Source organism: Zosterops lateralis (genome assembly GCF_965231275.1).
Source record: "Zosterops lateralis genome assembly, chromosome: 14".
Taxonomy (NCBI): domain Eukaryota; kingdom Metazoa; phylum Chordata; class Aves; order Passeriformes; family Zosteropidae; genus Zosterops; species Zosterops lateralis.
Window position 1 is genome coordinate 15,049,391 of NC_139774.1, and position 20,196 is coordinate 15,069,586.

At 56.4% G+C, this 20,196-nt stretch overlaps 2 protein-coding genes across 2 annotated transcripts; both read left to right on the top strand.

Moving 5' to 3' along the window:
• The first annotated feature begins 214 nt into the window (after positions 1–214).
• ZNF346 (zinc finger protein 346) lies at positions 215–8,496 on the top strand. The gene is made up of 7 exons (XM_083872039.1): positions 215–290; positions 454–557; positions 640–735; positions 2,530–2,680; positions 4,167–4,406; positions 6,921–7,014; positions 8,265–8,496. Exons 1-7 carry the CDS (start codon positions 230–232, stop codon positions 8,368–8,370), a joined length of 852 nt encoding a protein of 283 aa, XP_083728165.1. The 5' UTR covers positions 215–229; the 3' UTR covers positions 8,371–8,496.
• Positions 8,497–13,082: 4,586 nt separating this feature from the next.
• On the top strand, positions 13,083–20,029 carry FGFR4 (fibroblast growth factor receptor 4). Its single transcript, XM_083871767.1, has 17 exons — positions 13,083–13,186; positions 14,138–14,407; positions 14,512–14,601; positions 14,724–14,890; positions 14,977–15,100; positions 15,380–15,570; positions 15,684–15,822; positions 15,906–16,099; positions 16,340–16,485; positions 16,629–16,750; positions 16,853–16,963; positions 17,084–17,274; positions 17,679–17,801; positions 17,877–17,947; positions 18,209–18,346; positions 18,414–18,519; positions 18,606–20,029. Exons 1-17 carry the CDS (start codon positions 13,114–13,116, stop codon positions 18,750–18,752), a joined length of 2,403 nt encoding a protein of 800 aa, XP_083727893.1. The 5' UTR covers positions 13,083–13,113; the 3' UTR covers positions 18,753–20,029.
• Positions 20,030–20,196: the final 167 nt, after the last annotated feature.

The following is a 20,196-nucleotide window of genomic DNA, read 5'->3' on the forward strand; positions in this document are numbered from 1 at the left end:
GGAACGCCGCTACCTCAGGAAAAGGACGCTCTGCGTCGCTTAAACACTCACAAAAAACGAGCCGCCACGGGGCTGCCCGCCATACAGCGGTGCCCACAACCAACATGTCCGCCGCCGCCTCCCTCGGAGGGCGCGGTGCTCTCGCGGGAGGCCGCCCCGCCGTTGCTAGGCGCGGAGGGGGCGCGCGGGCGGCTTATCGCGAGAACGGCGTGAGGCGGCGACGGTGGCCATGGCGGACGGGGCCGGTAGCAACGGGGACGCTGCGGGGCCGCTGGTGGGCAAAGAGGCGGGTGAGGCGGCGGCACCGGGAGCGGGCGGGCGGTCGGGCCTCACGAGGTGCCCTCTAGCCCGGTTGGATCCTGCGAGGTACGGAGCATCCCGAACAGGGACGGCCCGCACCTCGCGGGGTCCCACCGGGCCGCTGACGCCCCCGTTTTGTGTCTCGCCCCACAGTGGAGCGGCTGATCCGGGAGAACGGACACATTTTCACCGAGGCGCAGTGCAAGGTGTGCAGCGCCCTGCTCATCTCCGAGTCACAGCGGCTGGCTCACTACCAGGTAGGGAAAGGGGAGCCCCCCGTCTCCGCCCCAGCCCCGGGCTCGGCCAGGCACCGAGCCGGGTTTTCTCTGCTTTCCCCAGAGCAAGAAACACGCCAACAAGGTGAGACGATACCTGTCCATCCACGGCGGGGAGGAGGGTGCCCAGGGGAAGAAGATGAAACTGGAGGTGAAGCAGGTGAGAGGAGACCTGATCAATGTCTATAAGTAATGTCTGTCTACAATCAATGTGTTAAGATCTAGATGGTAAGTTCTGTGAAGAGCGGCTGAGAGAGCTGGGGTTGTTCAGTCTGGAGAAAGAAGGATCAGGGCAGACCATATTGCTCCCTGCAGCTCTTTCAGGAGGCTGTATCCCGGTGGGGATCAGCCTTTTCTCCCAGGAAAGCAGCAACAGGACAAGAGAAAATGGCCTCAAGTTGTGCCAGGGGAGGTTCAGGTTCAACATCAGGAGAAATTTCTTCATTGAAAGGATTGTCAGGTATTGGAAGGGAGGTGGTGGAGTCACCATCCCTGGAGATGTCTAAGAAATTACTGGACAGGGCACTCAAGGGCTCTGGTCTAGGTGACAAGGTTGCCATCAGTCAGAGGTTGAACTTGGAGGTCTTTTCCAGCCTTAATGATTCTCTCATTCTGTGAATTGTCTGAAGGGAGGATGTCAGAGGATAAACCAGACTCTGCTCAGGGGTGCCCAGCAACAGGGTGAGAGGCAACAGGCAGAAACTGATGTCAAGGAAGTTTCACCTGAACACGAGGGAGAACCTCTTACCTGTGCCGTGACTGAGCACTGGGGATTGCCTAGAGAAGGCATGGAAGTCTCCCTTACTGGGGATATTCCAGAGCTGTGGAGTTGCTCTCACTAGGGATATTCCAGGACCATTTGGATGCAATCCTGTGCCAAGTGCTCTGGGATGACCCTGCTTGAGTAGGGAGGTTGGACCAGTGACACACCATGGTCCCTTCCAGCTTGATCCATCCTTAGGTTTTGTGAGGGCAGGATCCACCAGGGCTAAATACAGCTCTGTAGGACCTGCTGGGCTGAAGGCAGTTGCACAGCCATGTAAGTGAATGAGGAAAATTCTCTCAGAAGGGGCTTTGTGAGAACTGAGAAGCTCAGTAGCAGGTGTTTCACCAGGCCTTATCCCAGTTCTTGCTTCCTTTCCCACTCAGCCAGCCTCTTTGAGCTTGTCCTTCCCATTTAAACAGATGCATGTTCTTCTTTTTGATAGTCTTGCTAGAAGTGAAAGAACAGGAGCAACTGCTCGTGGAGAGCATTGTTGCATAATATCACACAGGGCATGTTGGGTTCACCATCCACAGGAATTCTCTTCCCAGAGCATTCTTAATTTTACTTATTTAGGTTTCCTCAGCTGGTAGCTGGAGCCTGTTGGTCAGTAAAGGCCCCATGTTCCATTCAGCCATCTGTTTGCCCTGTGACTCCCTTGGGGAACAGATTCTACTTTTATGATTGCTTCAGCTGTAATCCCTAACTCTGGCATTTGCAGGGAGCTGGGGGATAACAGAAATGCCTTTGCACGTAGTGTCAGGCTGAGAACTGCCTGCTGCTCCCTCCTCAGCTGGTGTTGTGTTGCAGATGACCCAGCTGATTAGTGATGTTTGTGCTGCTCAGTTCACACCTTGCAGAGGACAAGGCTGCATGGTCCAATTTTGGCAGCCACATGCTTAACCTTGTCCTTAACCCAAACAGGCCAGGGCTGCCCCTCTGCCTGCAGTGTTTGCAACAGGTAAAAAACAATAATCTGGTGCAAGAACACTCTCCAGGGAGAGAGAGGGTGATGCTGCATCATGGAACTTCTTCCTAGTCACACTTCATCAACTTAACACCTGAATGTCTTTGATGATCTTTTTTTAGAGCCCCAAACTGTAGAGTTGCTCCTCAAAACCAGGAGGCTGGACGGGATGACCTGCAGAGGTCCTTCCCAGCCTCAGCAACTCAGTCCTTCTCTGTGCACAGGACAGCAAGCAGGAAGGCAGCAACGGGGAGGACAGGAACAAGTGTTGTCCCATCTGCAACATGACCTTCTCCTCTCCAGCCGTGGCAACATCTCACTACTTGGGCAAGACTCATGCCAAGAACATGAAGCAGCAGGCCCCCAAAGTAGAAGGTATGAGTGTCTGCAGCACCTTCATGTTGTCCCAAAGGACTGTTGAGAGTTTTGTTGAACCCCAAGTGTCAGCTTTGGTAAGAATGTGTGTGCTCTTTGCCATGAAATAGAATAAGCCAGCAGTGCACCTCCAGGGACCTGGCTGTGCCAGCCTGCTCAGTGGGCTGGCATTGACAGTGGGCTGTGTGGTTTTTTGTTTTGCTTTGTTTGGGGGTGGCAGCAGTCATTGTACCCCTCCCTGTATACAGGCACCAAGCCTGTGTGTGATGTTAAGATGTAGAAACCTCTGTGACAGGGTATGATGCTCATTAAAAGGTTACAGAGACTGAAGTAACTGGTGAGACTCTGATCTGGCAAATTCCCCAGGGCTGCTCAGCCATAACACTGCAGCCTCTGAGGTTCACAGACTCAGGAGCTGCAGATTACTGGGGAGTGGGAGAATACAGCAGGGGAGCATCAGTATGTGCTTGTTCTGAACTTGTCTGCCCTGGCACAAGGGTGTCCATCCCTTTGCTGGCAGCCAGAAAGGCCTGGTGAACGGGGAGTGACACCCTCTGTCCAGGGCAGGTAGGGGTAGCCGTGGGCCAGGGGGGCTGCAGCTGGTGAGGACAGAAGGAAAACAGCCATTGAATGCACCTGAGGATGGCACTTATGCTAATTCCAAGATGGGAACTTGTGAGTCACCCAGACACCTGACTCCTGGGATCTTCCAGGCAGAAACTGTCTGTCCCAGCGCGTCTTCATGACTTTGCTAAAATGTGTGCACAGCAAAACCTCCTCCGGGATCTTCTTGTTCTCTGGAGCCCTCGCTTTTGGGTATGATAGGAGCCTGCAGGAAGAGGTGGATGTTCACTGAGCAGTCTGGTGTGTGCCTTTGGTGCTGGCATAAGAGCAGCTCTCTGATCCCTAACAGGTTACTCACTCTGCTCTTTGGCACTCTGGAGTGAGAGGGTGCAGGTTTCTCTACCACACAGAAGAGCTGATTCTCTGTGTGGATTCACTGTGTCAGACCTAGTCTCATTTATGCTGTGTCTCAGGCAGGACTCCTTATGAATTCAGGATCAAGTCCTGTGGCTGCACGGTGCTTCCAGAATCCCAGTGTCTTTGCTGTGCAAGAGCTTGTGCCCATGTTCTGTCTGGGAGATGATAACAGCAGGTGGAAGCGCATTCACACCCAGTGTTTCTTGAATACAGTCATGCTTATATTAAGGAGAATTATGCAAATCTGTTGGATTTTTTAAACACTGAAAGTTTTTAAAAATCCAAGTTTTGGCATTCTCTGAGTTATGTTACCATGTCTTTAAATTCTGCAGCATTAAGGGAAGAGGTAGGAAAATCATTAATTTATTGAGATATCTTACATTGGCTAGGTTTGGGGTTTAGATGTAGCGTGTTACTGGTTTTAATGTGGGTTTGGGGGAAATAAAGTAACTGGTTTTTACCTCTGAATTCTGTGACTGACCATGAGTTTGGGTTCACCCTACAGAAACAGCGCCCCCACAGAAACACCCTGCTGCCCTCCCCACCTCTACTGCATCTTCTAACGAAGAGAACAAGGACATTACTGACCCGGACAAGTTCTGTAGCCTCTGCCATGCCACTTTCAACAACCCCCTTATGGCAAAACAGCACTATGTAGGCAAGAAGCACAGAAAGCAGGAGACCAAACACAAGCTGATGGCGCACTATGGCCGAACCCCTGACGCACCAGCATCATCCTTCATGGGTGAGTTCTCAACAGGGAGGCTGATAATCAGCTGAAGAGCAGAGTGGGAGAGAAGCAGAATGTGTCTTACAGGCCTTTGGACAAGAGAGTCTGTGTGGAGGGGGCAGGGGAGTATTGCTCATGATGAGGAACTTGATTATACACCCTGAGATTGATTTGGTTGATGTTGTAACCCCTGGCAGCAGATGTTTTAGACTGTAGCTACTCGTGACAAGCTTTGGGTTGTGCTATGCGGTGTTGTTTAATCGGGGACGTGTCCTTTTTATTCTCTGTGCGGATAATCCAGGGATTTTGGTCAGTACTGTTTCTAGTTAGGTGATTGCATCCAAAATGGAAAGATAAAAGTGGCATTTGATGCTTAAAAGTCGTCTTTGAGGGGACTAGCCAGAGATGGAAGGAATAGGTTTAACTGCACCTGCTGCTTCAAAGCACATGAAAGCCAGAAAGATTTCTCCCTGAATGCCTTTCTGCCTCTGTGTGGGCACTTCCATCTGATGAACTAATGCAACTCTCTCTGGAGCAAGCAGGAATGTGGAAAAAAAAACCCCAGAGCTATTAAGGAGGAACTTTAGGCAGACAGTTAAAACTCTTTTGGTTTATGATCTGCTGCTTATGAGTACTTGTACGTGATGAAAGCCCTCCGAGTCCAGTGAAAGCATTAGGCACTCACAGAAAACTCCTTTGTTCCTCCCAGCAGCCTTCTGTTGGGCCAGGAAGTCTTAGTACCTGCTGGATACTTGAGGTAAATAATAAGCAGACAGATCATCTTAAAATCTTCATCAAGGATTTCTTCCTCTGTCGTAAAAACCCACACAAGCAGAAGATTAATTATTCTAATTCTTTGCAGGCCACCTTTAGATACCGGTAGCACTTATGACAAATGAGGCTCAATTAGCCAAGTAATGTTCTCTCCCACATTGCGTGGCCGTGTGGGAGATGGAAAAGGTGCTCTGTATCTCACGTTACCCATCTGCTCTGCACCTAATTAGTGGGGTCTGATGAATGGCTCCACTTGAGTGTGACTCAGGCGCTGACAGGGGCAGGAGCCCCAGCCCAGGCAGGCTGGGGAGGTGGGCAGTGTTGTTGCCTGGGTAGGTGGGCAGTGCCCTTGCCTGTGTGATTGATGCATCCCAAGAAGTGCCAGCAGAACAGGAATACATACAGTCACATCTGTAGGGCACTTCAGCTCTTCAGGAAAGGTTTCAGAGCCTGGGCTATAGTCAGGGGCTTCTCAGATGACATAGGCTGCAGTCAGGAATGTTTTATCCTGCTCTCTTTGCCTGTGTCTGTGTGCCAACAGCCACAGTTGTCCCTAAACTCTCTGCTGGAATAGCAGATAAAGGTGTGTTCTTTGTAAATGCGACACTGAGGTGGTTACCCACTCAAAGTGCTTTGGGAACAAGTGGTTTGGGATTGAGGAGTTTAGTTTAGACAACTTTGTGCATGCACCTGTTGGATGGGTTTGCAACAAAGAAACCTTGACATTGATGGTGCAGGGAAGCAGACCTGAAGGCTGTATCAGCTCCTCTGGCCTTTACTGTCCAGATCCAGCTCCATTTTGAGAGTCAAATGTCCCACTGGAGTCTGAAATATCTGAGGTGCAGCAGTCACATTGCAAAGTATCTGCTACATCCAGAGTTGAGCTTCCCAATGATTTACTGTTCTGCACACCTGGGGTCCATCTCCTCTTTCACCTAAAGGAAATGTTTTCCTTGTGGGATTCCTAATCAGAGGCCTTCCTCAGTGAGCCAAAATTCAGGAACGCTTAATGTCTTGAGGACAACTGCCAGAATTGTTCCCTTTTAGAGACTCCTGTGCTGCCATATTTGCCTGTTTGGTATCTGTGACCTCCTGAACTTTCAGTCCAGCTGGAGTTGTCATGTTACACAAAACCATTGATCCTGTCGAGTACCACTATTGTTGGAAACTTTTTTTTTTCCTGGCAGTTAACTGATCCACTGACTGTAACCAAACTGCTTGAGGACAGAGCTTAATATCTCAGTTGGCACCTCAGCAAGGCTTAGCAAAATGCTGCATTGTGGAGCTGGACAGTGGGTATAATCTCTGGCTGCCTTTTTTATTGAAATGTTATAAGCTTACAAATTCAGTATCTCCTATTTTCTGTTTTGAGATATCCAGATCAGCAGAAGTAGGAATATGGGAGACAAATGGAGTTGCAAAGGCAGTTACAACCTTTGGGGTTTGGGGTCCATATCTGAAACTTTTACTATGCCTGATACTGTGAACTGTTTGTAGGGAACATGTGTGTGTTTTTTAGCGATGAACAAACCATGTTCTGATCAGGAAAACTTTTTTGACTTAGTGATTCCCTTGCAAGGACTGGCTGATACTCTGTGGGGTAGTGGGATTCTGTGATCTCCCCGCCTGGTCAGATTATTGACTGTTATTTGCCTTTGTTTAGGGTTGTTTAATAAATCAGGTGATTTGGTATCTTGCTTGTTTCTAACACTGGGATTGGCTAGCTGTGTGTGCTAACATTGCTGTCTGTTTCAGCTGGGAAGGGCTACCCCTGCAGCACATGTAACATAGTGCTGAACTCCATAGAGCAGTATCAAGCTCACATCAGTGGCTTCAAACACAAGAATCAGTAAGTAATGTTCTTGTCTAAGTGTGTTTCCAGCATTGCTGTTCAAATCGATGGCCTAAATATAACCTAAAATGCAGTTTTGAGCACGTGTTTCCAGCTGACTTCCAAACAGAACAGCAGGGTCTGTGCAGGCTCTCTCTGTGTCCTGACGCTGCTCCAGGAGCTCCCTCTGCAGACAGCCCAGTTGTGCTGCCGAGGTGGAAGTGCCTCCAGTTGCTTTTGGTTCCTAATAGTTCAGCTCAGCACAGACCTTTGCAATGAACCTGATGCCTATTAAACATAGTTTCTCTTAACAACTGAGATTTTAATTTAATTAAGGACTGGCTCAGTGGAGATCTGCTTGCCATTTTAATCTCCGTTGGGATTGCTTGTTTTAAAATTTGGCATGTAGTCAGCACGCTCCAGAAACCTGGACTGTGTTCCTGAGCTCACTCTTAGAGCTGGCAAGTTAAATAATGGCATCCCTTGCATATATTATTAATTGAAAAAAATTATGCTGCCAGATGATTAATACCAAAAATACTTGTTCTGGAGACTGCCAATCTTTAATTTAAGAGCCTTCACTAACAGAGGTGCAGTAATGAGCCTAGGTTGGTTAGAAAGCTTCTTAGAAGGAAGAGGTATTAGGAAATCCTGCCTGAAGGGAAGACGGGCTTGTAGCCAAATTCCCCCGAAGGGACGGGAAGAAAACTGGGATCTCTTGTTGCCTGTCTATGGAATAACAACCTCCTGGTCCCTCAGCTCTGGGGAGTACTTGATGGGAACTTTCATCCCAGGGAAGTTCAGCACAACTAGATCAGTGAATAGGAAGTATCCCATTCTAGAGAGATAACACTGAGGATGTTCCAAACACACACATTAATGTTCTCTTTAAGCACACTGCTGTTGTCAGAGCTGTTGCAGCCACACAGCTCCTTTCAGAATGCTGCTCTGGATTAAGCTGTGCAGTCCTGTTCCAGCTTCTGCAGCCTGCAGAGAAGCAGGATGCTTGCTTTGTAATGGGAGCTCTTTAGCAGTCCTTGAGCTGTGCCGCAGCTAATTCTACCATGCTAAAGGTGTCTGTTTACACACAGGCACAGAGAGCAAGGATTCACTTGGAAGATTTTCTGGCAAGTTGTTGCCTTGGCTGCAGTGGGCTGTTGCTCTGCTGACAGCCTTGCCTGCTGAGCAGTGATTGCAGCTGGCACATTTCAGAGCATTGGTGACATGGTCTCCTTTTTTTCCTTTTTCTTGCTCCCTTCAATGTGCAGGATGCCAGGAGCAGTGCCGGTTGTCGGGCCGTTCCCGCCACAGCAGTATGTCCGGGAAGAGTCAACTGCCCCAGGAGGCTACAGTTACTTCAGCCAAGACTTCTAGAGCAAGTTGCAGCACTATTCTTGGAGTTGTTGGTGGCCCCAGAACGCACATCCTTTGCCAGCCCACAATGGTTTCATTATCCCTCTGGATAAGCAAAGCCCTACCCTCCTGTATACACCCGTTGAGCAGAACGGGGACTGAATCTGTCAGGAAAAGGATCCAGCTGGAAGAGACTTGCTAGACAGCAAATACTTCACTCCCTTAGAGTAGTTTTCATTGTGTAATTGCTTCCTGTGAAGGTGGGTGAGGTGTGAGAGGAAATGTGTATCTGGTGTAAGGAGGGTTTGGCAGCAAGCTGGTAGTGGCACCTTCTCCTTGTCCCAACTCTGGGGAGCTGGCTGTCCTGCTGCTGGACTGCTCTCAGAGGGACACCAGCACCCATGGGCACCCCTGGGCATGACAGGAAGGGACCTGGAGCCTGGCTTTGGGACCAGAGCCACCCACATGGCCTGGAGGCTGAGAATGGAGCATCGCCCTTGTCCCTAGGTGTGCCCTGGTGTTGGTGTGCTGTCGGCCCAGCTCTGCTCCTCCCTGCCCTGGGCCAGGGCTCTGGCTGCCTTGCCAGGCTGAACTCCGTTGCCTTCTGGGCTGGCAGAGCCACCCACCAGCCACATCTTCTACAGAAGCATCACAGTCCCCTGCCCAGGCCGCAGCCAGCTCTGGAATCAGTTGCTCCTCCAGCAGCAGACCCCAGGTCCCTGCCTCAGCCAGGGGAAGCACAGTCCTGGCCACAGCCCCAACCACTGCCATCCCTCGTGGCCTCACAGGCTCCATTGAGTAAATGAGGTGCAGATGTGGAGTCAGGACTGGGTGCCTGCTTACAATTAAGGGCTGGGAAGATTGGGGTGGCCCTGTTCCCTGTTGCAGTTCCTTGCCATGGCTGCTGCTTTGCCAGCATGAGCCCCCAATGTTGTGCAAGGGACAGGCCTGGTGAGCAAAGCTCCTGTTTTCTTGGCCCGTAGATGGGCACTGTGATGCCCAACCCAGCACCTGGTGTGTGCCATGTCCCCGCAGGTAGCGGGACACCTTGGGGCCCCATGCACCTCATTTCCTGTGCCAGCTGCAGCACTGCCCTACACAGCCAGGGCAGGAAGAGGTGGCTGCAGTGGGACAAGACACGACACTGCCCACCCTCCTGCTGTATCACCCTCAACGTGTATGTTTCCTGCTCAGCCTTTACTGCCCAAAAGTGTAGATGGCTCCTGTGCCATGCTGGGGACTAGATGAAGCCTGGGCCCCTGGTGTCCCTGTCCTGCAGCCCCTGCATTGGGCCCCACATTCCTGGCTCCCCAGAGGGAGCAGCAGGTTTATGTTTGCCAAGTTCTGCCTGGTTAAACCTTAACTGAGCTGGGTTGCTCCATCAGTCCCTCCCGGAGATAAGGATGGGCAGGCAACACTAGGACCTGGTGGGACGTGCTGCCCTGAACCTGGCTGCTTGCCTCCAAGGCAGGACCCAGCCCCTGCAGAGCACCCTGCCCAGTCTGGGGCAGCTGCCTGCCCCTCTAGTTTGCCCCCTGCCTTCCTCAGTGGGTCCCCACTGATAGGAGGGCAGCAGGTTGTGTCTAGAAGCTACCATGTCAAAGCCAGCAGGACTGGAGGGAGCTGGAAGCCCTTTGCTGGGGCTCACCCCTGTGCTCCAGGGCTGACCCACTCCCTCATTGGCAGAAGGTTCACATCACCCCAGCACAAGGAATGAGCCCGCTCAGCCTCAGATCCTATGCACGTACAGGGTACAGTGAGCTGGGGCTTCTGTGCCTCAAACAAGAGCCGTTCAGGGGAGGCCAAGAGAAACTTCCAGGAGGAAAGAGCCCCCCAGGCTCCGGCCCCCACAGGAGCCACCGAGCTGCGCGGGCTCTGGCTGGCCGCAGGTGCCACCGCAGCGGGAGTGGCGGCAAGTGCTGGGGCCAGGCACAAGGGGCGGCTGTGTTCCCGCAGCTCCGGCTGCCTTCCAAGAGCAATATTGTTGGCACCAGGCAGGCTCCCTCCACCGGCAGCACATACATGGGCCTTTCATGAGAGGAGTGGGGATGATTTACTGCCTGGAGGAAGGGGCAGGGGCGGGAGGATGGAGCCCCAGCATGCCGGCGCCCGGCCCCTTGTGCATGCTCACTGCCGCGGGGCCCCGCACATGTAAGCAGGGCCGAGGGTCTGGCCAGGGGGTCGTTTCTACCAACGGGGCACGGGGCAAGAGGGATCCCTCTGCCCCATCTATGGAGTTCTGAGAACATACTTCATCTCTCTGCACCCCGCCGTGTCTGAGCTAAGCAACCACGGGTCACACATCCCTTGTGCCACAGTGATGAGGGCAGCCCATGAGCTGGGGAAGACTGGGGCACCAGAGGAAGGTGCTGGGGCAGGGGTGCACCCACAGCAGAGTGTTGTGCTGGCACAATCCCCCCTTGTTGAGCTGCTGGCGTGGCAGAGGCTGTTGTGGTGCTGCTGGCAGCGGGTGGCAGGCGGTGGGGCTGGGCTGCCGTGAAGGGCTTTTTGTTTGCCGTCAGTTGCTGTTATAAATCAAGCCAGGCAGCCCAGCCCTGGCCCAGCGCTGCCCCACGGCTGGGAGGTGACCAGTTCCCAGCTGCCTACAGCACAGCCCCACCAAGCCCTGGCCATTGTCTGGCACTGCCCTGGCCCAATTTGGATGTTTAGTGTGACACTGGGCAAGGTGCCCACACTGGTCTGCTTGCCCTTCTTCCATTCAGCATTGGGGAACCCTGGGATACAGGGAATCTTTCCATGTTCATCCCAGGCTGCGCCTCCCACAGGCTCCCCAGAGTCCCAGTTCTCCCTGGTATTCCCAGTACTGGGAACGTCTCCTTGTCTCTGGTTTTAATTTGGTTTTGGTTCGAATTGAGCTGAACCCAACATTTTTCTGTGCTTCCGGCACGCTGTGAACTCTGCAGGGGCGGCCGCTGCTCCGTGAAATTGATGTTCTCGTCCGCTTCACGCGTCAGCAGGAATGAACAGCTGCTGGGGGCTGCTGGCCCCTGGGACAGCTCTGTGCACCTCTGCACCCCAAGGGGACATCAGTACTCCAGACAGGGAGCAGCACGGCGTGGACGGTGCTATGGGAGATTGTAGCACCAACCAGACCTCACAGTTGAAACCGTGTCGTGCTGGAAGTTGCTGCTTTGGCACTGCACAGAGCAGCACGGACAAGGCTGTGCCCAGGACTCGCAGTGTGGCCCTACAGAATGAGGGGTAACGATGATAGTGACAGTGCACCCCACTTACAGGCCTCAAGATTCACATCAGGAACGGGCAAGGCTGTGTGTGGGGCTCAGCACAGCCCTGGAAGACCTGGGAAAAAGGCAACGAAGCAGACGGCAGTACAGGAAAGGAGAGCCACTCTAGGGCCAGACCTTGGCCATGTACTGGGGGACACTGACCCCTTTTGATGGCAGCAGGATGTTCAGGGGACATTGTTCCTTGGGATCACACCAGCTCAGAGTGTCTGAGGCCAGGCTTCCCCCAGTAACCAGGGGTCCTGCATGGGCCAACGAGCAGCAAGGCCTGGGCATGGTGGGGTCCTCCTGCCCCAGCACAGGCAACAGCATAGGGAAGGTGAGGGCGAAGTGTTTATAGGTCGGATTAGGCCACTCCAACGCTGGCTCGCAGCTCAGCCGCGTTTTATGACACTCCGTTATGGGCTCCTAATGAGGGTCACAGCCACTTTATGGCACCGACAGCGATAACGCTACAACTAATTATGGCACAATTAGCGTGTGGGCTGCTGGGCACCCAGCAACACTCAGCGCCCAGCCTGGGCTGCAACACCTGCGTGGGGCTGGAGTGTTCCCACTCCCAGCAATCGGGGAAAACGGGGGTGGCCGTGCCTCCTGTCCCATCTGCTGCTCCCCCGCGTGGGGTCTGCCTGGAGGATGGCACTGGGGAGCAGCCTCGGGTGTTTTGCAGCCCCCCTGCGTTCCCCACCGGCGAGGGGAGGCTGCACCGACAGGGCCGGGACGGAGGGGCCCGCGGGCCGCCTCTCGCTGCTGGGGGGGAGGGCCGGTGTTACTCCACCCACGTCCCCCGTCCAGCTCGGCGGCGGGTCGGTTTGCAGAGATGCCGGCGAAGCGGGGCCGGACCCCGTCCCCCCCTCCCGCCTCCACAGCGCTCCGGGCGGGGCCGCTGTAACCCGAGCGCGTCCCTACAAAGTGCCCGCGCCCCCGCGGCGGCGGCAGAGCGGGGCCGGAGCCAGCCCGGAGCAAGCCCCAGCTGTACCTCCAGCCGGAGCCGGAGCCGTCCCAAGCCCGGAGCCGGAGCCGTCGCCGGCCCTGCCGCCATGGGGCCACGGTTTGGGGCGCGGCGGCTCTGAGCCCGCTGTCCCCGGACTTTGCCCCGGCCCGCGCAGCACAGGCGGCTCCGCCGCGGGAGCCCGTCACCGCCGGTAACCACGCCGATCGCGACCCTCACCCCCGGCACCACTCGGGCCTCCCCCTCCCGGGACACTCTCCCCCTCCCTGGGATCCCCCGCCGTCCCCTGCCCCCGGTTAATCTCCCCTAGCGCCCTGACCAGGCTGCCGCTGGCTGGAGAGCTCGGATTCCCGGCTCCCAAACGGGGTATTTCCCACTCTCCGTGCCCCCTCCCATTCCTGCCCAGGGACCCCTGTGCTCTACCTCCCGTCCGTGCGCACCCACCCTCGCGGTGACCTGGGAGAGGAGGGGGCTGCCCGCCCGGATCCGCTCATCCGACCCTGCCTGTCCCGCAGGGTGGGACCCCGGCGCTGGGGGGCCTGGAAGATGCGGCCCCTCTTGCAGGTCGTGGCGGGGCTGCTGCTGGCGGCGGCTGCACGGGGCAGGGCCATGGAGACAGGTACGACTGCGGGGGGCGAAGCGGAGCCGGGGTGCGGCGGGAGTGGGGTCGTGCTTTTTGAATACTTTCTCCATCCCAGCTGGGCGGCGACCCCCGGGTTGGGATGCGGGTGCTTGCCCTGGGCACGCAGCCCCAACGCTCTGCCTTGCAGGGCAGGGCTGGCGGGAGCTGGAGACACGCCACAGGGACCGGCGTTTCCATCACTGACAGGAGCAGGGTGGCTCCAGCCGGGCTGTCCCTGTGCTGCGGGAGCTTGGCTCGCTCGGTGTACACACGTGGCAGAGACGGGTTGCGAGTCCGCTGTGGGCTGTGGCTGCTGCCTGTGGCTCCTGGCGAGGTGCGGGCAGTCCGTGCATCGCAGTGCTGGGTGCGGGAGAAGGACGTGTCCCCGGAGACCAGCTGTCCCACATCCCTCCTGTGCTGGCCATGCACTGGGCTGGAGACACACCCGTGCCCTCCAGGCTCCTGCCCGTGGGCAGTCGGGCTGCCGTGGTATCGCTGTGCTGGCGGCCAGGTTGATTCTGCCTTCCACGTGCACACGCTGCTGCTGGCCATTGGCAAGCTGGGCTCCACTGCCAGCCCGGGCACTGCCGGGGACAACCAGGCCGTAGGGGTCCCAGCCCTGCTTGGGGCATGTAGAGGTCCGATGATGGGTGTCTGGAGGGGTTTGGTGCCCTCCTTCAGTAAGACAGAACAGGCTGGAGCACCCTGCGTCACTGGGAGTGGTGGAAGGATGGTGGCATGTGTGGCCTTGGACGGGGACATGCCATTGGGGAAACCATGTCCCCGTGTTTCAGGGCAGAGTCCAACCCTTACCTGCTTCCGCGGGGGCAGAGCCAGGCCCTGGGCTGTGTCACACCACACGCTCTCCACATTAGGATGGGCATATGGAGGGGTCCTGCTATCAGGGAGGGGTGAGCACTGGGGTGGACGCTCACCACATCTCTCCAGAGCTATTTGAGAGCCCCTTGCTGGAGTCAGAAGAGGAACATCTCCTACTGGACCCAGGCAACACATTGAAGCTGTACTGTGATGCCAGCCAGAGTGATGCCGGTGTGGTCTGGTACAAGGAGTCCCGGCCACTCATCTCAGGGGGTCGCCTCCACCTCCATCAGAGCCTGCTGGAGATCTCAGAGGTCGCCTATGAGGACTCAGGGCTCTACGTGTGCCGGGCATGGGGAACTGGGGAGGTCCTGCGCAACTTCACCATCTCTGTAGTGGGTAGGAGCCCCGGCAGCACCCGGCTCCCCCCGGGGCAGCAAGGCAGCCACTGCCCGCCCAGCCCTGCAGGCAGGGATGTCCCTCTCAACCCTTTCCCTTTGCAGACTCCCTGGCGTCAGGTGATGATGATGAAGATAGTGATGGGGACAGTCCCCACGGAGACCGGAATGAGGAGTCAGTCTATGTGCACAGAGGTCAGTGCCACACCGGGGCACTACAGGAGAGGGCAGGCGGGGCAGAACCAGGGGCACGGGGCACTGCTGCCTCCTGCTCCCAGCACAGGCCCCCTCCCACTGTACATCCTCCATGTCCCCAGCTCCGTACTGGACTCACCCACACCGGATGGACAAGAAGCTGTATGCAGTCCCTGCTGGGAACACGGTGAAGTTCCGCTGCCCGGCCTCAGGCAGCCCCAGCCCCAGCATCCGCTGGTTCAAGAATGGGCGCGAGTTCCGAGGGGAGCACCGCATCGGGGGCATCCGGGTACAGGCCAGCTCCTCCCACCGCAGCTTCCCTCCCAGGATCTGTTTTCCCTAACTCACCTCACTGCCTTACCTCCCCCTCTGCAGCTCCGGCACCAGCACTGGAGCCTGGTGATGGAGAGCGTGGTGCCCTCTGACCGCGGCAACTACACTTGCCTGGTGGAAAACAGGTTTGGCAGCATCCGCTACAGCTACCTCCTGGACGTGCTGGGTGAGAGTTCCTCAGTGTGGTGCTGATCTGGGTTCCCCTATGCCTGGTGGGGTCAGGGAAAGGGGTGAAGGAGCCTTTGTTCGTGGCCTATCTACTGATGCAGTCCATGTCCCTCATACCCCAGGGACATGGGATGGAGACCAGGCTCAGGTTGCACTGGCCTGTTTTAGGGCTGGGGAAGGGTTCTCTATGGCTCCACAGTGGGTGGAGAAGGACAGAGAAAGGAGCCTGTGCTCTTGGCCACAATGTCAGTGACACTGCTCTGCTTCCTGTGTACAGAGAGGTCCCCGCACAGGCCCATCTTGCAGGCTGGGCTGCCTGCCAACACCACAGCCCTGGTGGGCAGTGATGTGGAGTTCTTCTGCAAGGTCTACAGTGATGCCCAGCCCCACATCCAGTGGCTGAAGCACATTGAAGTGAATGGCAGCAACTATGGTCCTGATGGGGTCCCCTATGTGCAAGTGCTCAAGGTAACAAGGGCTGGAAGCATTCAGGTCCCAGATACCCATGTAAAGTAGTGACAGGGGTGCACAGAGACCCCCAAAGAAGAGAGATACTGACCATCCATCCCTCTCTCTGACAGACTGCAGACATCAACAGCTCTGAGGTGGAGGTGCTGTACCTGCGCAATGTATCCATGGAGGATGCTGGCGAGTACACCTGCCTGGCAGGGAACTCAATTGGCCTCTCCTACCAGTCTGCCTGGCTCACTGTCCTGCCAGGTAGGGCTGGGGTCCTGGTGTGGGGTCTGGGATCCTGAGCACACAGAGGCCATGCCTCAGGCCAATTCATTCACTCCCTGCAGAAGAGGAGCTGGTGCGGGAAGCTGAGGCCCCTGAGACCAAGTACACAGACATCATCATCTACACCTCGGGCTCACTCGCCGTGGCCATGGCCATTATCATCGTGGTGCTGTGCCGGATGCAGACTCAGTCAAGCAAACAGCACCTGGAGCCCATGGCAGTCCACAAGCTCTCCAAATTCCCACTCATCCGACAGGTGGGTACCAAACTTGAGCCCTGGTAATGCAGCGGGACCTTGGTGACCAATGGGCTCCATGAGTGCCACTTGTGCCCACGACACCTTACCCTTCTGCCAGCCTTGGGGCTGCCCTTACCACTGCCTCCTGTGGCTCCCTCAGCCCATTGCTCCAAGTGAGGGTCTTTTTTGCTTTTCTGTTGCATCTTTGGCCCTGGAGCATGGGATGGGATGGCTGAGGACCTGTGTCTGTCTCCACAGTTCTCCCTGGATTCCAGCTCCTCCGGGAAGTCCAGCACATCCCTGATGCGTGTCACCCGTCTGTCCTCCAGCTGTGCCCCAATGCTGGCTGGTGTCATGGAGCTGGACCTGCCCCTTGATGCCAAGTGGGAGTTTCCCCGAGACAAGTACGGTGCTATGCAGGACAGGGACTGGGGCTGCTGTCCTCAGCTGCCCCAGGGACAGGAGCATGCAGGTGGTGGATGGGGAGGCTGCTAGCCATTATAAGGCCATCCCTGTGATCTCTCTTGGTTCTGCTTGTCCCTGCCAGGCTGGTGCTGGGGAAGCCCCTAGGAGAAGGCTGCTTTGGCCAGGTGGTGCGGGCAGAGGCTTACGGCATAGACAGAGACCGGCCAGACAGAGCCGTCACCGTGGCTGTCAAAATGCTGAAAGGTAAAAACAGCTCCTGTGCCAGTGTGCTGGGAACAAAGGTGGCATCAGCACTGGGCAGGGGTGCCACCCAGCTGGCATCGTGACACAGCCCTCCTTCCCTAGACAATGCCACCGACAAGGATCTGGCTGACCTCATATCCGAGATGGAGATGATGAAGCTCATGGACAAACACAAGAACATCATCAACCTCCTGGGAGTCTGCACACAGGATGGTGAGGGGGCTGTGCAGGCAGGGCATGGAGCGGGATTGGGGATGCAGGCTACTGGGGTCAGTGGCTAACTGGAAAGGGAGAAGGCAGGGCAGGGGCTGAGTAGGTGGCTGCCCTTTCCAGGGCCGCTGTACGTGATTGTGGAGTTCGCTGCGAAGGGCAACCTGCGCGAGTACCTCCGTGCCCGCCGCCCCCCGACACCTGACTACGCTTTTGATGTCATGGCAATGCCTGAGGAGCAGCTCTCTTTCAAGGATCTGGTCTCCTGTGTCTACCAGGTGGCTCGTGGCATGGAGTACCTGGAGTCCAAAAGGGTATGGAATGGCCTGTGTGGGCAACCTGTGCTGGGCATAGGTGGGGAGTGCGTGGCGGTGACAGAGGAGCTGTGTATCCCTGGTGAACCCACTGTTCCTGTGGAAAGGGAGCCCAGCCCCTTCCCATAGGCTGTCCAGAACCTCCCAGCCCCATCCAGCAAAGCTCAAGGGAGTAGCTCCCCAAAAATGTGGGACTCAAAGCCTGACCCACCTCCTGGGGAAGTGTATGTGGGCCCCCTCACTGTGCTTGTCACTGCAGCCAGCCCAATGACAGGATTGGCCCCACCACTGCAGAGGTGCTGGGAGGTGTGGGGGAGGGAAATAGTGATTTCGGCATTTGAAAGGGACATGTGGAGCTGGAGTCATCATCTCACACTCCTGTGGGTGATGCTCCCCCCTGGCAGTGCATCCACCGTGACCTGGCTGCCCGCAACGTGCTGGTGACAGCAGAGAGTGTGATGAAAATCGCTGACTTTGGCTTGGCCAGGGATGTTCACGACATTGACTACTACAAGAAAACCAGCAACGTGAGTGGGGCTCCTGGGAGAGGGGCACAGGGACCCCCAACCAGGGCTGAGCTGAGCAGGGGGTTGCTCTCATAGGGTCGCCTGCCAGTGAAGTGGATGGCACCTGAAGCCCTGTTTGACCGTGTCTACACCCACCAGAGCGATGTGTGAGTCCTGAGGGGAATGAGGGTCTGTTGGGTGTGGGTTGAGGATGCTGTTGGTGTGGGACAAGGCAGCACTGTGGGGTTATATGTGTATGTCCCCATGAGCAGAATGGAGGTCCTCTGTGGGGACAGCGGGGCACATATTCCCCAGGGGTGATCCACCCTCTCCCATCCTTGCTCGCACAGCACTGCAGGGTGCAGTGGGCCAAGCTGGGGGAGAACCCTAGGATGTATTTGACCCTCCTTTGCTATATGTGATCCTAGGTGGTCCTTTGGGATCCTGATGTGGGAAATCTTCACTCTGGGGGGCTCCCCATACCCTGGCATCCCTGTGGAGGAGCTGTTCAAGCTGCTGAAGGAGGGGCACCGCATGGACCGGCCATCCAACTGCACCCACGAGCTGTGAGTACCAGCCAGGTGGGTGGGCAGGGGGCACAGTGAAGCCCCACTAACACCTCCTAATCCCCAGGTACATGCTGATGAGGGAGTGCTGGCACGCCGTGCCCTCACAGCGCCCCACCTTCAAGCAGCTCGTGGAGGGGCTGGACAAGATCCTGGCAGCTGTTTCAGAGGAGGTGAGAGGAGGGGAGTCTGGTGGGTGAGGGGTGGGTAGTGTGGGCACTGACAGCACTGGTAGTCATGGTACCATCCCTCCTTGCAGTACCTGGACCTGTCCATGCCCTTCGAGCAGTACTCGCCCTCCTGCGAGGACACTGCCAGCTCCTGCTCCTCTGATGACTCCGTCTTCACCCATGACCCGCTGCCGCTGGCTCCCCGCCTCTTCTCCTACCCCAGCGTGAGGACTTAAGGGAGGGCAGGGAAGGGTGATGCTGAAGCCACCTCTGCCCTTGCAGGGAGAGGGTCCAGGTTCCCCAAGGTCCCTGCTTTGTCTGGGCTGAGCAGTGGGTGGGCAGGATCCTGAGCCACAGCACCAGGGCAGGGTGTCCCTCTCTCCAGGCTCCTTTTGGGCACTGAGGCATCAGCCCTGGCTGAGATCTGCCTGGTATTGTGGGGCAGCAGGAGCTAGAGCTTCTCCAGGTGGGCACTGCCTGGGATGCCCATGGCATTGCCCAGAGAGATGGGTTTTGGCCAGTGCTTCAGTGGAAGTGTCTCTGGGCAGGAGCCCTGCAGCTGCCAGGCTCCTGCTGCATCTGTACATAGCCACAGAGATGAATATTTATGTACATGAAATATCAACCTGATAAATTATTTTTTTGGAATACATCCCAGTGCAGTTTCTGGGCTGCTCCTGGGGTACAAAGAGCTCACCTAAGCTTGGAAGGCAGGTCAGGGGTTGCCTCGTCTCTCCCTCATTCCCCCAGCCAGTACAGAGGCCTGCAATCACTCCTGGGGGACATGGAGACAGTCCCACAGGTGCAGGAAGTGATGTCCCCACTCCTGTGCCTCCAGGCCTGCTCCAGCACAAAGCACCCTCGCATCTGTTCCCCATTAGCCACTGCTGCACTAAGCCACCGTGAACTCCGCTACCAGCATTGCCCTGAAACCGATCCCCCAACTGCCATGGGCTCCCAGGCTGGGAAAATGCTCTGGGGCCCAGCCCCACACAGTGGGAACCTCCCTCACCCTCCTGCCCAGGCCAGCCCAGCACTCCAGATAAAAGTGAGTTACAGGCTCTGTCCCCGTGGGAGCACAGCTTGGGAGTCTCCAGCCCTCCTGGAGGACTCTGATACCTGTTTTGCCCCCCCTTGCCCTATGATGCCCAGTAATGACGGCAGCGTGGGCAGGGAGGGCTGCAGCTGTCTCACCCCCTCCTGCCAGTCTGCTCCCTGGGTCTAGGGTTTCATCTAGGGCCAGGCTTTGCCAGCCGTTAGCCCCAGGATCTGGTTTCCTCCTTCAGCTCCCAGCTGCACTCACAGCCCCCCGCCTGGAAAGTGTCTCTTCCAGCCTGGGAGCTGGCTCTCTGGCACAGCCTGCCCAAAAACAGTCCAAGGTGATGGGAGCTGGCAGGTGCTGTGGGGCAGGACCTGGGCCCAGGGCAACTGGAAAAGGAGTCCCTCAATCCTGGCTACTGCTGTGATGGTGTCAGGGTCTGGGATCTCAAGAGACACAGAACTTGGGACTTGACCCAGCCATGGGTGCTGTGCCTGTTGTGAGTTGTATGTGCTGAGAACCCAACAGCATTCAGAGCCATCCCAGTGTCCCCTCCTTTTCACAGCCCCTCCCAGGGCTGCTGAGGGAATCCCACTCCACTGGCATGCTTGCAGCCTCCACCCCCAACCCAGCTCTCCTCT